Below are 13,925 nucleotides of genomic sequence, written 5' to 3' on the forward strand. Positions count from 1 at the left end.
AGCAAGGCACGTACCTAGCCACGTACCTTGCTAGCGCGCCTGGGGTGAAACCCCAGGCGCGCGCTTTAATTATTGATATTGTAGTTTTTTTTAAGTTGCCAGGAATTGCCATTTAGGGAACAGGATGAATCGGAGCATTCGTTAAATCAAGTTAATTATAGAGAACAAATAAAATTGTTTAACAAATACGATCTGGAATTTTCTAATTTACTTTCTGTCTCGAAGAGATTTAGCGGCGTACCTAAGACAGCACAGAATGAAAGAATCAATTAGTAGTTACATTTTGATCCTTTTCGGTAAAAGTAGACGAAACTACCGATAGAGGTAACATGTCATTCACAATTATCAATTGTTTTTCGATACGCGTTACATCTAATATTTATGAGAGGTTTTTAGGTTTTCAGACGTGAGTAGAAGCCATAAGACAGAATATATTTTTGGTGTTTTAAAGGACAGATTAAAATTTTTTGATATTAAAAATAAATTGGTAAGGCAAACTTATGACGGCGCTGCCTTGATGTCCGGTGAATTGTATGGTCTCCAGGCAATAGTTAAAACTATTACACCACCGTTTTATTTACTCACTGTCATAAGTCATTTACCTCTTTGACGATTCAAAATTTAAAAGTTACGCCAAAGAATTTTCAAAATATCTATTAGACAAGTTCATTAAAAATTATCCATCATTCTTTAATCAAATAAAATAAGAAAATGAAATTTTATATGCTGATTCAAATATTTTCGGAAGGTGGGATAAGTTACAAAATATATATAATTTTATATAGATATCTACTGCAATTCATTAGGTACAACAAACTGTTCCCGAAAATAATCAATTATTGTTCTCAAATGTGGGCAAATTCTGCCTCAAATGAACGGGATTTCTCTTGTCTCAAAAGAGTCAAAACGTATTGTCGAAACATCATGAAACAAGAGATAATGTCAAGCTTGTCTCAAATGTCAATATAAAAAACTTTTCAAATCTCTCCAAAACAATAATAAATTTTACAATGATGTTATAACCCATTTTGCTACTTCGAAACAACATAGACTAGAGTTAATTTATAAACAGGTTTAGGTTCTAAATTTATAGGAAAAAACAAAAAAAAAAAACAAAAAAAAAATAAAAAACCAAAAAAATAAAAATAAACAAAAACCAAAAATCTCTTATGAAATTGAAGCCTTTTAATTAGGTGACATACCTATCTGAGGAGACAAAACCTTGCCAACCCTGTCCCTAAAGCCACGAGCCGCCACTGTCTTTTAAAAATATCTTACAGAGCCTGATTAAAATGTTTCGGTGATATTGTGTAACCCTGTTTCACACCTCTATTTATTTGTATTTGTTCCTTCATATACTTTCATTGTTGTTTTGGCTTCCTTATATATGGTGGAAGGCACTTATGGAATAAAATTATTTCTGTCCCTGTTTTAAAATTTTTTAAAAAACGCTTAGACCCGTCCATTTTTAAATATAAATATATGCTTTTTAAACCTAAATTCGAATGTACAGGGTGATCACACAAAACTAACATAATCCATAAGCTTTATTTTTAATGGAACACCCTATATATTTTTATATTTTTAAAAACTGCTTAACAATCTGATTTCAACGAACCATATCATGTATGGTGTATTATGAATAATGCAGGATGAAATTTTGAAATTATAGTGTGTGGAAATCACTTATGGAATAAAATAATTATTATTGTTTAAATAATTGGCAAAACAATTATTGTTTGTGTCTTCATTTTAGAAAATTATAAAAAACACTTAGTTCAGAAAGCCACTGCGCATCCGCTAGGAAAAATATTCCGATTCGGATATTTTGCACAATCTTACTCAAAAAGGACCCCTTTTAACAAATTTTCATGTTGCCAGGACCAAAAGTGGGTCAAACATTTCTTAAACGTTTTTTTTTGTTTTTTTCCTAAAATTATTTTTTTTTGCATGGAACCAAGTTTTTTTTAGGTTTTTTGGTTCATTCCAAAGAGAAAAGGTCTTTAGTGACTTTTCTCTAAAGTTGATAGTTTTTGACATATAAGCGATTAAAAATTTAAAAATTGCGAAATCGGCCATTTTTAACCTTCAATAACTATGTGAAAAACTTAAAATTTGAATGTTGCCAAGGTAGGTAGATATTCTTTAAACATCGATTGATGAAATCCCGAAGAGTTTTTTGCAATACAGTATTCAAAACTCCTTTGTTTTTTAATTTCTAATCACGCGTGCGCGACACTATTTTCCACCGTTGCATGTGTATACAGTATGGTGCAAATGATAGGAATAAATTCGTTATTTCGTAAACCGGCGACATTAAGGAAAAAACCCGAAACAGGTCGATTTTTATTTTTAAGTTATGATATTGTGGCATATATGGTATACTAATGACGTCATCCATCTGGGCGTGATGACGTAATCGATGATTTTTTTAAATGAGAATAGGGGTCGTGTGGTAGCTCATTTGAAAGGTTCTTCAATTCTCTATTTAGCAATGTAAACATTTACATAATTATTTATACAGGATGTCTAAAATTTTTTTTATTAAATTAAATTATTTGACAAAAATAGAAGTAGAAGGACACCCTGTATAAATAATTATATAAATGTTTATATTACTGAATAGAGAATTGCAGAACCTTTCAAATGAGCTAGCACACGGCCCCTATTCTTATTTAAAAAAAATCATCGATTACGTCATCACGCCCAGATGGATGATGTCACTAGTATACCATATATGCCACAATATCATAACTTAAAAATAAAAATCGACCTGTTTCGGGATTTTTTCTTAAAGTCGCCGGTTTACGAAATAACGAATTTATTCCTTTCATTTGCACCATACTGTCGGTGGAAAATAAAGTCGCGCACGCTTGATTAGCAATTAAAAAACAAAGGAGTTTTTGATATTTTATTGTAAAAAACTCTTCGGGATTTCATCAATCGATGTTTAAAGAATATCTACCTACCTTGGCAACATTCAAATTTTCAGTTTTTCACATATAGGCTATTGATTATATTCAAAATAAGATAGCTAAAAGTAACTACAACGTTAACGGGGTTTTATTATTTCATATGGTAAATGGACATCTATATACGAAAAAACCGCGGAGTGCTACCATTTAAAGGGGTGCGTTTTTGAGAAATGGGTGAATTAGTCCCGGGCACAGGTTACATTAGGGTGAGTTCTATGCACTTTTGGTATAAACATACCTACATAAAAATTGTTCCTGGTTAAATTTCCTATCTAAATATCGCTTTTCAAAGTCAATGATACTTTTTTTTATAAAAATATATTCAAAAGAAAAAGCACAAAGAAACCCAAAAGAAAGAAATTTTGTTTTTGTCCCATAACTTTTGTCCACGAGGATATAGGTATAGACGTTGCTTTACAGAAAAAAAATCTACATATTTCTTCTTTAAAATGTTGTGTAGTAGAGGTAATTAGGATTTATAGTTTTCGAAATATGATTTTTCAAAGTTCGCCACTCACAGCAATTTTGGGCAATTTTCCTTGTAATTTCGCAAATATTGTTCTGTAACTTTTTTCCACGTAACTTTAGGTATATGAAATGGTACACGTAATAGAAATAGAAATCAATTAGCTTTAAAATGGTCTACTGTCTAACGTTGTACGACTTTTTTTAAAAGATATTATGGTTTTTCAAAGTTTTATACTTTTAACGATATTTTATAATATAATATAAAAATAAAATTATATTATTATATGATATATTGTATATTATATAATATTATATTATATATAGTATATATAACATAATATTATATTATATAATATATAATACCTAATATAAAAAAAATATTATTTTTTACATTTTTTACGATTATTTTTGAAATTTCTCATTATAACTTTTTTTCTTCTACATTTAGGTATATATTATATTATATAATAAAAAAAGCTTATTTTGTTTACTTTAAAATTTTGTATTACAAAAAATTCGAGGATTATTTTTGAATAAGATATTATTTTTCAAAATGTAATAAGTACTTGCAACGATTTTTGATTTTAGGATTATTTTTTAAATTTCTCATTATAACTTTTTTTTCTTGTACATGAATATACTATATATTGCTGAATAAAGAGGGCTTACTTTCTGTTCTTTAAAATGGTGTATCATCTATATTTAAATAATGGAAACCGAATGATTCTTTGATATTTTTTTACCTGTATTATTTAAAATTATTTCTTTTACAAAAATTACATAAACATTAGTCTTAGAAAACATCATTTTAGTTAAAATTATTTAAACGTTGACATTTAAAAAATTTCAAAATCAAAGTCCATCTCTTCGTTAGCATTAGCTTCAATATCTTCCTCTGACCCCTCAGTTATCTTAGAGTCCCACAATTAGTACCCATGCACATGCACCCTTTGCAGAATATTGAAAAACTAATTCCTATCTTCCTACAACCGCAGTTTTTTGTACATCCTTTGGTACATTTACATGCTATTTTTTCAAGCAAAGCTTGTGGTGCAGGAGCTTTGACAGTAAATATTTGAATTAATCCATATTTTGAAGTTTGCCCGGCCGAGTCAAGTGGATCCAAAGTATTACCTATAAAAAATAAGATTCAATCATAACACACAATCACATAAAAAAGTTATAAGGAGAAATTTAAAAAATAATCCTAAAATCAAAAATCGTTGCAAGTACTTATTACATTTTGAAAAAGCATATCTTATTCAAAAATAATCCTAGAATTTTTTATAATACACCATTTTAAAGTAAACAGAATAAGCTTTCTTTTTTATTATATAATATATACCTAAATGTAGAAAAAAAAAGTTATAATGGGAAATTTAAAAAATAATCGTAAAAAATATAAAAACTTGTTAAAAGTATAAAATCTTGAAAAAGATAACCTCTTTAAAAGAAGTCGTACAACATTATACAGTAGAACATTTTAAAGGTAATTGATTTCTATTCCTCTTACATGTACCATTGCATATGCCTAAGGTTGCGTAGAAAAAAGTTACAGAAAAATATTTGCGAAATAACAAGGAAAATTGCCCAAAATTGCTGTGAGTGGCGAACTTTGAAAAATCATGTTGCGAAAACTGTAAATCCTAACGACCTCTACTAAGTATCATTTTAAAGAGAAAATATGTAAGTTTTTTTTCTGTGAAGCAATGTCTATACCTATATCCCCGTGGACAAAAGTTATGGGACAAAAAACAAAATTTCTTTCTTTTGGGTTTCTTTGGGCTTTTTCTTTTGAATATATTTTTGTAAAAAAAAGTATCTTTGACTTTAAAAAGTTATATTTAGATAGGCAATTTAACCAGGTACAATTTTTATGTAGACGTGTTTGTACCAAAAGTGCATAGAACTCACCCTAATGTAACCTGTGCCCAGGGACTAATTCACCCATTTCTCAAAAACGCACCCCTTTAAATGGTAGCACTCCGCGGTGTTTTCATATATAGAGATTCATTGACCATATGAAGTAATAAAACCCCGTTAACGTTGTAGTTCCTTTCTATAGTACATAATCAATAGCCTAATAGTTTTTGAGGGTTAAAAATGGCCGATTTCGCAATTTTTCGATTTTTAATCGCTTATATCAGTGCTTCCCAAACTGTGCGCCGCGGCGCCCTGGGGCGCCGTGGCTCGACTACAGGGGCGCCGCGAAAGTTTTCTTCCAATATTAGACATAATCACATAATTACCTTCAAGTATTAAACATTAAACTAAAGTTGTTATGACAACTTTTTAACTTTTAAATAAAAATGTTTCCCATGATAAACGAGTTCAGTTATTAGTAATTTTATTTGATGCCGACAATATATCCTCGATATTTTAAATTCCACGAAACAATTCTGTCACTACTGTAAATTGACTTCGGACCGACAGGCCATAAATCACTGCCGGTCGGCAAATACAATCGTCTCTTTGCACGTGCACATTTTAAAACTATGAATTTTTACTTATCTAAATTTTAGTTAGTTGAATTTGTAGTTTCATACTGTTCGCATCGTTTCATTTATCAGTGTGAATATAAACAGGGTTGTTTCACCTACTTGTGTACAAAAGTTGCTGTAAAAATGGAAAAGTTTTTGAATTTAAATAAACAAGGTGGTTCTAAAAATAAAGTGGATGCACCACAAACTAGTGGTAGAGTCGTGAAGAAACGAAAATACCGTAAATATGATGACAGCTATTTGGATTTTGGCTTTACATCAACAAACGTCAATGATGGAGAGAGACCATCCAGAGAGAGACAATGTGTATTGTGCCTGAAACTTTTGGCTCCAGAATGCATGCTTCCAAGTAAGTTAAAACGCCACTTGGAAGCCAATCATCCAAACTTTGCTGACAAACCTCGTAGCTTTTTTACCAGCAAGTTAAATGATTTGAAGCAACAAAAAGGTAACTTTTCCAAGCATTTGTCGATACCTAAAAATGCTTTGCTGGCATCATACAAGGTTGCGTATAAAGTTGCAAAGTGTAAAAAGCCCCACACAATCGCAGAACAATTAATTCTACCGGCTGCTGTAGATTTGGTAAACATTATGATCGGAGAATCTGCGGGAAAACTTCTTTCAGCGGTGCCTTTATCTAACAACACCATCAGTCGCAGAATTCAGCGTATGGCGGAGGATCTTAATGATCAAATAATTGAAAAAATAAAAGAAAGTGAATTTGCGTTACAGTTGGATGAGGCAACAGATTCTAGTAAAGATGCACACTTGATTTGTTACATAAGGTTCTTGGATGATAATACCATTGTGGAGGATCTTCTGTTTTGTAAAAAAATCACTGCAAGTAGAAAGGCGCAAGACTTGTTCGAGATCCTGAATACATTTGTGGTTGAAAACAATTTGGAGTGGACAAAGTGCGTTGATGTTTGCACTGATGGTGGTCGTTCAATGTCTGGCCGTTATGGAGGATTACAGGCGCTTGTTCGAAACAAAGCTCCGGATTCAGTATGGACCCATTGCATCATTCATAGAGAAGCGCTTGCATCAAAGAATCTGAGTCCTTCACTAAATTTGGTCTTAGAACGTGTGGTAACTGTGGTAAATTATATAAAAACTAGGCCGGTGAAAGCAAGGTTTTTCAAAAAAATGTGTGAGGATATGGGTGCAGAACACACGTCTCTGTTATACTACTGCCACTCACGATGGCTCTCTCGTGGTAATGTTTTGTCTCGTACGTTCCAATTACGGCAAGAAATATACATTTTTCTTGAAGAAGAAAAACACCAGTAAGCCAAATACTTTGTAGAAACGGATTTTTTGATTCAACTAGCATACTTATGTGATATCTTTGAAAAGTTAAATGCGTTGAATCTCTCCCTGCAAGGCCGCAACACGCACATTTTAAAATTGGCGGAGAAGATTTCAGCTTTCAGAAAAAAATTAGAAGTATGGAAGAGAAAAATTAATGATAATAATATCAATGATTGTTGTCCCTTGTTGCAGGAGTTTATTATCTCCAATGAAGTTAATATCTCTTGCAATATTAAATCTATTTTTGCGGATCACTTATCAGAGCTTATCAAATGGTTCGAAAAATACTTTCAAGCTGATAATATCGACCAGTTTGCATGGATTCAAGATCCATTTAGAGCGGAAGCTCCTTCTGAATTTACTTCTTTAGAAGAAGAAAATCTCATTTATTTGGCTTGCGACAATACGTTGAAGACAAAGTTTGGCTGCACGGAACTAACTGATTTTGGATATCAGTTAAAGATGAATATCCGCTGCTGAGTGGTAAAGCTCTGCGCATCTTAATTCCATTTGCAACATCCTATTTGTGCGAAGCTGGGTTTTCGGCGGTCGCTGTAATAAAAAGTAAATACCGTGCGAAAATTAACGTGGAACAAGAAATGAGGGTAGCTGTGTCCAGTTTGATTCCGAGATTTGAAAAGTTGTGTAATGAACAAGAAGAAGCTCATTTATCCCATTAATTACTGTAATTATTTTTTCAATAAATTGTTTGTGAATTTAAAGTATGTTTCATTATTATTAAATTAACCTAACCATATCAACTGCAACAGAAACCGTATTAACTACAGTTAAAGTTAGACGTTAAATCAATATTTTGACTCAGGGCGCCGCGGAAAAATTCTAGTTTATTAAGTGTGCCGCGAACTAAAAAACTTTGGGAACCACTGGCTTATATGTCAAAAACTATCAACTTCAGAGAAATGTTACTAAAGACCTTTTCTGTTTGGAATGATCCAAAAAACCTAAAAAAACTTTGTTCCATGCAAAAAGAAATAATTTTAGGAAAAAAACAACAAAAAAAAAACGTTTAAAAAATTTTTGACCCACTTTTGGTACTGGCAACATGCAAATTTGTTAAAAGGGGCCCTTTTTGAGTAAGATTGTGCAAAAAATCCGAATCGGATCATTTTTCCTAGCGGATGCGCAGTGGCTTTCTGGACTAGCTAGGATATGTCAACTTTTAAATTCAAATATGCACTGTTTAAACATAAAATTAAATATACAGGGTGATTCACACAAGTCTAGAATAGTCAATGATCTTTGATTTTAATGAAACACCCTGTATATTTTTATGTTCTCAGAATCTGTTAAACAACTTCACATCAAAAAAGTGTATTATGTAGGGCCTATTATGAATAATACAAGGTGAAATTTTAAAATTATGTATAATTTTCGTCAAGATATTAAATACCTACATATAATTTTGAAATGAATAATTTAGCATGCATTAAATAATGGCATTTTTTAATTAGCTCAATAAATACATACATTCTCTAAACTAAGTATAAATCTATTGAGTTTTGTATTTAATGTCTTGACGAAAATTATAAATAATTTCAAAATTTCACCTTATATTATTCATAATAGACCATACATAATACACTTTTTTGAGATGAGGTTGTGCAGTAGCTTCTAAGAACATAAAAATATACAGGACGCTCCATTAAAACTAGAGATCATGGACTATACTATACTTGCGTGAATCACCCTGTATATTTAAATTTATGTTTGTAAAGCGCCCATTTGAATTTAAAAGTTGACGTGTCCCAGTATTTTTTATAATGTTCTAAAATAAGGACATAAACAATTTTATTCCATAAGTGGTTTCCATACTTTAATACTTTATAAATATTATTTCAAAATTTCACCCTGTATTATTCATAATACACGCTACATGATATAGTTCGTTGAGATCAGGTTATTCATCAGCTTTTAAAAATATAAAAATATACAGGGTGTTCCATTAAAACTAAAGCTTATGGACTCTGCCAGACTTACATGAATCACCTTGTACAATTAAATTTATGTTTAAAAAGTGCACATTTTTATTTAAAAACGGACGGGTCTCGGCGTTTTTTATAATTTTATGAAACAAGGACAGAAATAATTTTATTATGGCTTTCCACACTGTCTATATATTGGCTATTAGTATTAGGCCTGTATATCTGTGGTTAATTCTGCTGTTAATCAAAGAACTTTTCACTGCCAAATGTTGGACACTGTCGAAAGCCTTGTCGAAGTCTATGAACGCTATATAGAGGAATATGGAAAATTAATCGCCCGTTGAAAAACCGCCATCGTTTTATATTTATGCACCGCAAAAAAAGATTGCTTATCAGGATGAATTAAATTGACACTTTTATGAAAATGAAAGACAGCGTATGTTTCGTTTCGATTCATAGGCCATACACAATCTCCAGACTCTGTTTCTGTCTTACGCCGTCCTCAGTGGAGCTGCGTGGACATCTCTGAATCAAAACGAAACCAAACTGCCTATTTAAGTGAAATTTCAAAAATAGTTTAAAATCCACGTTTAGGACGCTTTAGTGACATCTCTTAAAGAAAAGAGAAAAGTCCCAGATACAAATTCATTATTAAAAAAATATATAAATAATTATTTAAATCTAAAACTTTTCTTATTGGAACCCCTTTCTGGTAACATCCTTAATCCCCGACTGTTACAATTTATAAGATAAGAGACAACGAATAAAGAAACCGGATACTTTTATATTACATAATATTTTTATATATTTTTTTGATTTTCTGTTAATTTTTACTTATGGAACTTTGACACATTATTTATTTATTTCTTAGGCGGTACGAAGTTCGCCTAAGTAGCTCACCTAGGGTCAGCTTCTTCGCTTAGCCATTCACGTTCACATCTGAACATAAGCCTCTTCAAGTCTTCCTTTCCATTGTTTGTTGTTGTACCCTACTTGTAGCCAATTTTTCCCGGCAGTTCGTTTCAGATCATCTGTCCATCTCATAGGAGGTCTGCCTCTGGGGTCAGCTAGTTAGTAATAAATGGTGAAAATTGGCCTGGGATCCCAGAGTACAATTTTAAGTATTTAAAAAGTGTAAATATTTATTTAAATATAAGTGTTTTGTAGTTACTAGTGCCAAAGATGAACCTTTTCCTGGCTGGAATACCAACTTTAACGGACCTGTTGGAATGAACGTAGCGGGAGGCAAAGGTACTATGTTTTGTTCAAATATTTGTTGTTTTTCGTTTTATATACTTAGACAAGTGGATAACGGCGGGTTCGTTGGGAAAAATATTCCCATGAGATTGTTTTTGCATAATCACATTCGTGAGATACCCCAGAATATCTTTCAAGAAGTCGCCCACGTGAAAAGTGGTCCAAATTTTTTTTAAAAATTTTTTTTAATCTAATTGCAAAAAATAATATTTTTGGTTCGCACAATTTTTTTGTAGGTTTTTTGGATCATTCTGGATGAAAAAGGTCTCTTATAATTTAAAGTTGATCGTTTTCGAGTTATAAGCAATTTAAAATTGAAAAAAAAACGAAAAATGGCGATTTTTAAGGCTTAATACCTCGGTTAAAAGTTATTATTATGAAAGTCAGAAAGTGACTAAATCAAAGTTTAATGCCCCCCCTACAAGACCCTGAAGAAATTTTTGTCATTATTTTTTCACTAAGCTGTGATTTTTAATGTTAGGCTGTTAGGCGGCCGTAAATGCTGCGTTCGAGAGAGATGCCATTCCGGCAGTCCAATTGTACATCTTACTTTCACTCACATTTACAGCCGCGTCAATACGATCTAACCGCCCATTGTTATTAATTAAAAATAACAGCTTAGTAATCAATTTATAACACAGATTTCTTCAGGATCATGTAGCAGAGGCTTTAAATTTTGATTTAGTCACTTTTTAACTTTCATAATAATAATTTCTAACCGAGTTAAGTCTTATAAAGGGTCATTTTCGCGTTTTTCAAATTTTAAATTGCTTATAATTCGACAAAGATCAACTTTAGAGAAAAATTATAAGAGACCTTTTTTGTCCAGAATGGTCCAAAAAACCAAAAAAAAATTTGTCCGTGCCAAAAATATTGATTTTTGCAATTTGATTAAAAAAAAATTGTTAAAAAAAATTGAACCACTTTTCACGTGGGCGACTTCTTGAACCTTATTTTGGGATATCTCACGAATGTGATTATGCAAAAAAATCTCATGGGAATATTTTTCCCAACGGACCCGACGTTTTCGCCTTGTCTAACTACTCGAAGAAATTAACGCACCACCTTAAAAATGGGTCATTTTTGATGTCTCGAATTTCCTAAACCTCTCATCCGATTTAAGTGATTTTTTTAATATGTTCTAGCCCTATATAGGCGCATATCAATATTATAGTAATAATTTTGTTGCTAGACAGGTAAATTGTCATTGTATACCGGGCATTACCGGGTGTATCTATCAACCTGCGTTTTTTTTCAAAGTTCACCACACCCTGTGGAATATTCTAGCATTTATAAAATACTGAAATTAAAACCCAACTATAGCCTCATGTTTTCTTAACATTCTGTTTTTTGATTCATTCGCTTATGCTGGATAATAAAAAAGTTAGGTACTTTAACAACTAGCCATGTTTTTCATCAAGACAGGTATGCGCGCCAATGGAGAATATAAAATTTTTAGTTGTATCTCAAACAATGCGCAATAACTATCTCTTAAAAGTTGCCAAATTTCAATTGAATATCTCAACCGATGTTAGAGCAATAAATAAATCGTCAGTTTGTAAGAAAAATTTCAACAGCCCGTATCTTTGAAACGAAGCATTTGCGGATTATGTTTATAAAGCAAACTGTCATTATTTTTTCATGCAGAATTACGCCTTAAAGTTTGCCGCACTTATTTAGAAACACCCCGTATTGATGAAGAACATGGCTAGTTGTTAAAGTACCTAACTCTTTTTTATCCAACATAAACGAATGAATCAAAAAACAAAATGTTAAGAAAACCTGAGTCTATAGTTGGCTTTTAATTTCGTATTTTTTACAAATGCTATAATATTCCACAGTGTGTGGTGAACTTTGAGAAAAAACACAGTTTGATTGGTACACCCGGTATAAACTGACAATTTACTTGTCTAGCAACAATTTTATTACAGCGATATCGGTAAAGAATAAGGCTAACATACTAAAAAATAACATATTAAATGGTGCGTTAATTTCTTGGAGTACTGTATTTATTTTGTATGTTTATTTCATCTACCCTACCTTCTGAAATTATTTGTGATATTTTATTATTTTACTTTTATTATTATCTATTGTACATTATATGTATATTACAGTGTCAATGTGAAATGTACCACCCTCTATAATTTGGTCCCTATAGCAAATCTGAAACTATGAAAAACACGTCAAATTTATTTGTGACGGGGATATTTTGTAGACCAGTTTTCAACTACATTACATCAACTTTCTAGCGGGGCGGAAACAACCCCCAAACTCTTTAATTGAAAAAGGAGTTGAGTGACACCTCATTATAAAGGTCGTTCAACAACCTTTTCAAAAATACCACATATATTATATTTCTTTTCAGTACTTTTGGAGAAATCAAGTGAAACCGTACATATATTAAGATTAAGTGGCCAGTTCAGAACTCCAAAAATAGAGGGACCACGCTCTATATTTCGGTCCCTATAGAAAACCCAAAAATATGCAAAATCACGTCAACTTTTTTTGTAAGGCGGACTTTTTGAAAACCAGTTTTCAACTAAATTACATCAACCCTCTAGCGGGGAGACGGGGGGATGGGTGGTGAGGGACAACTCCCATACCCTTTAATTACTCCAAAATTTTCAGGCACAACAAGACAACAACATTGGTATCTCCAGGTCACGTGATTTTGCTCGAGCGAATGGAATCGCTGCAACAGGATGCAAAATGCTGCACACTGCAGATTATACCTATAGCGCTCTTCATTCACATGCACGCGTAATTTTTTTAATCACCTGGCAGGTAGAAATTCTCACCAAAAGACCTGTCTTTTTTATATTATTTATTTTTAATATTAAAAAATACCCTATACAAATAGCAATTGCACTCCGCCAGTCCGGAAAGAAAGTACATAGCTTTACATGTATAGTTGTACAAGAATAAAAAAACCGCTAAACGCCGTAAAAATGAGTGGCGCATACATCTAGAAAAAAATCTAGTATACATTTCATGTACACTAGATCATTTTTGGGAGATAATGCGACAAAGGCGACCATTTATAACGCTTAACGTGTAATCGAGAAACATTACATTCAACTTCATACATTTAATTTATAAATAACTTTGAAAAACTCCTGATACAAGAATAAAAAAAAACCCGCTAAACGCCGTAAAAATGAGTGGCGCATACAATATTCCAGCTACAAAAGAGCTGATTCCAGCTACAAATGAGAATTACGTGACGCGAAAATGTATTTTCATTTTGATGGAAAATAAAATTCTAGTTTTATTTTGAAAGATTTTGTCCATAATATTTGCTAAATTTGAAGTAAAACGCGCCACAAAAGAGTAACTTGATCCAGTTTGCATTTTGAGGCTCTTTTGTGGCGCGTTTAACTTCAAATTTAGCAAATATTATGGACAAAATCTTTCAAAATAAAACTAGAATTTTATTTTCCATCAAAATGAAAATACATTTTCGCGTCACG

General features: G+C 31.9%; 2 protein-coding genes across 5 annotated transcripts in view; one reads left to right on the plus strand and one right to left on the minus strand.

Annotated features, from left to right (window-relative positions):
* LOC126889443 (putative fatty acyl-CoA reductase CG5065) overlaps positions 1-13,925 on the minus strand; it is a 268,588-nt gene that overhangs the window by 112,442 nt on the left and 142,221 nt on the right. The gene's annotated exons all lie outside the window — the stretch shown is intronic.
* Positions 1-13,925, plus strand: part of LOC126889445 (putative fatty acyl-CoA reductase CG8306) — an 84,254-nt gene that overhangs the window by 20,454 nt on the left and 49,875 nt on the right. Inside the window, exon 5 of the mRNA XM_050657760.1 lies at positions 10,366-10,449. Within this exon, the coding sequence (XP_050513717.1) occupies positions 10,366-10,449 (84 nt within the window). The remainder of the gene's footprint in view (positions 1-10,365; positions 10,450-13,925) is intronic.

Source organism: Diabrotica virgifera, chromosome 8 (genome assembly GCF_917563875.1).
Source record: "Diabrotica virgifera virgifera chromosome 8, PGI_DIABVI_V3a".
Classification (NCBI taxonomy): Eukaryota; Metazoa; Arthropoda; class Insecta; order Coleoptera; family Chrysomelidae; genus Diabrotica; species Diabrotica virgifera.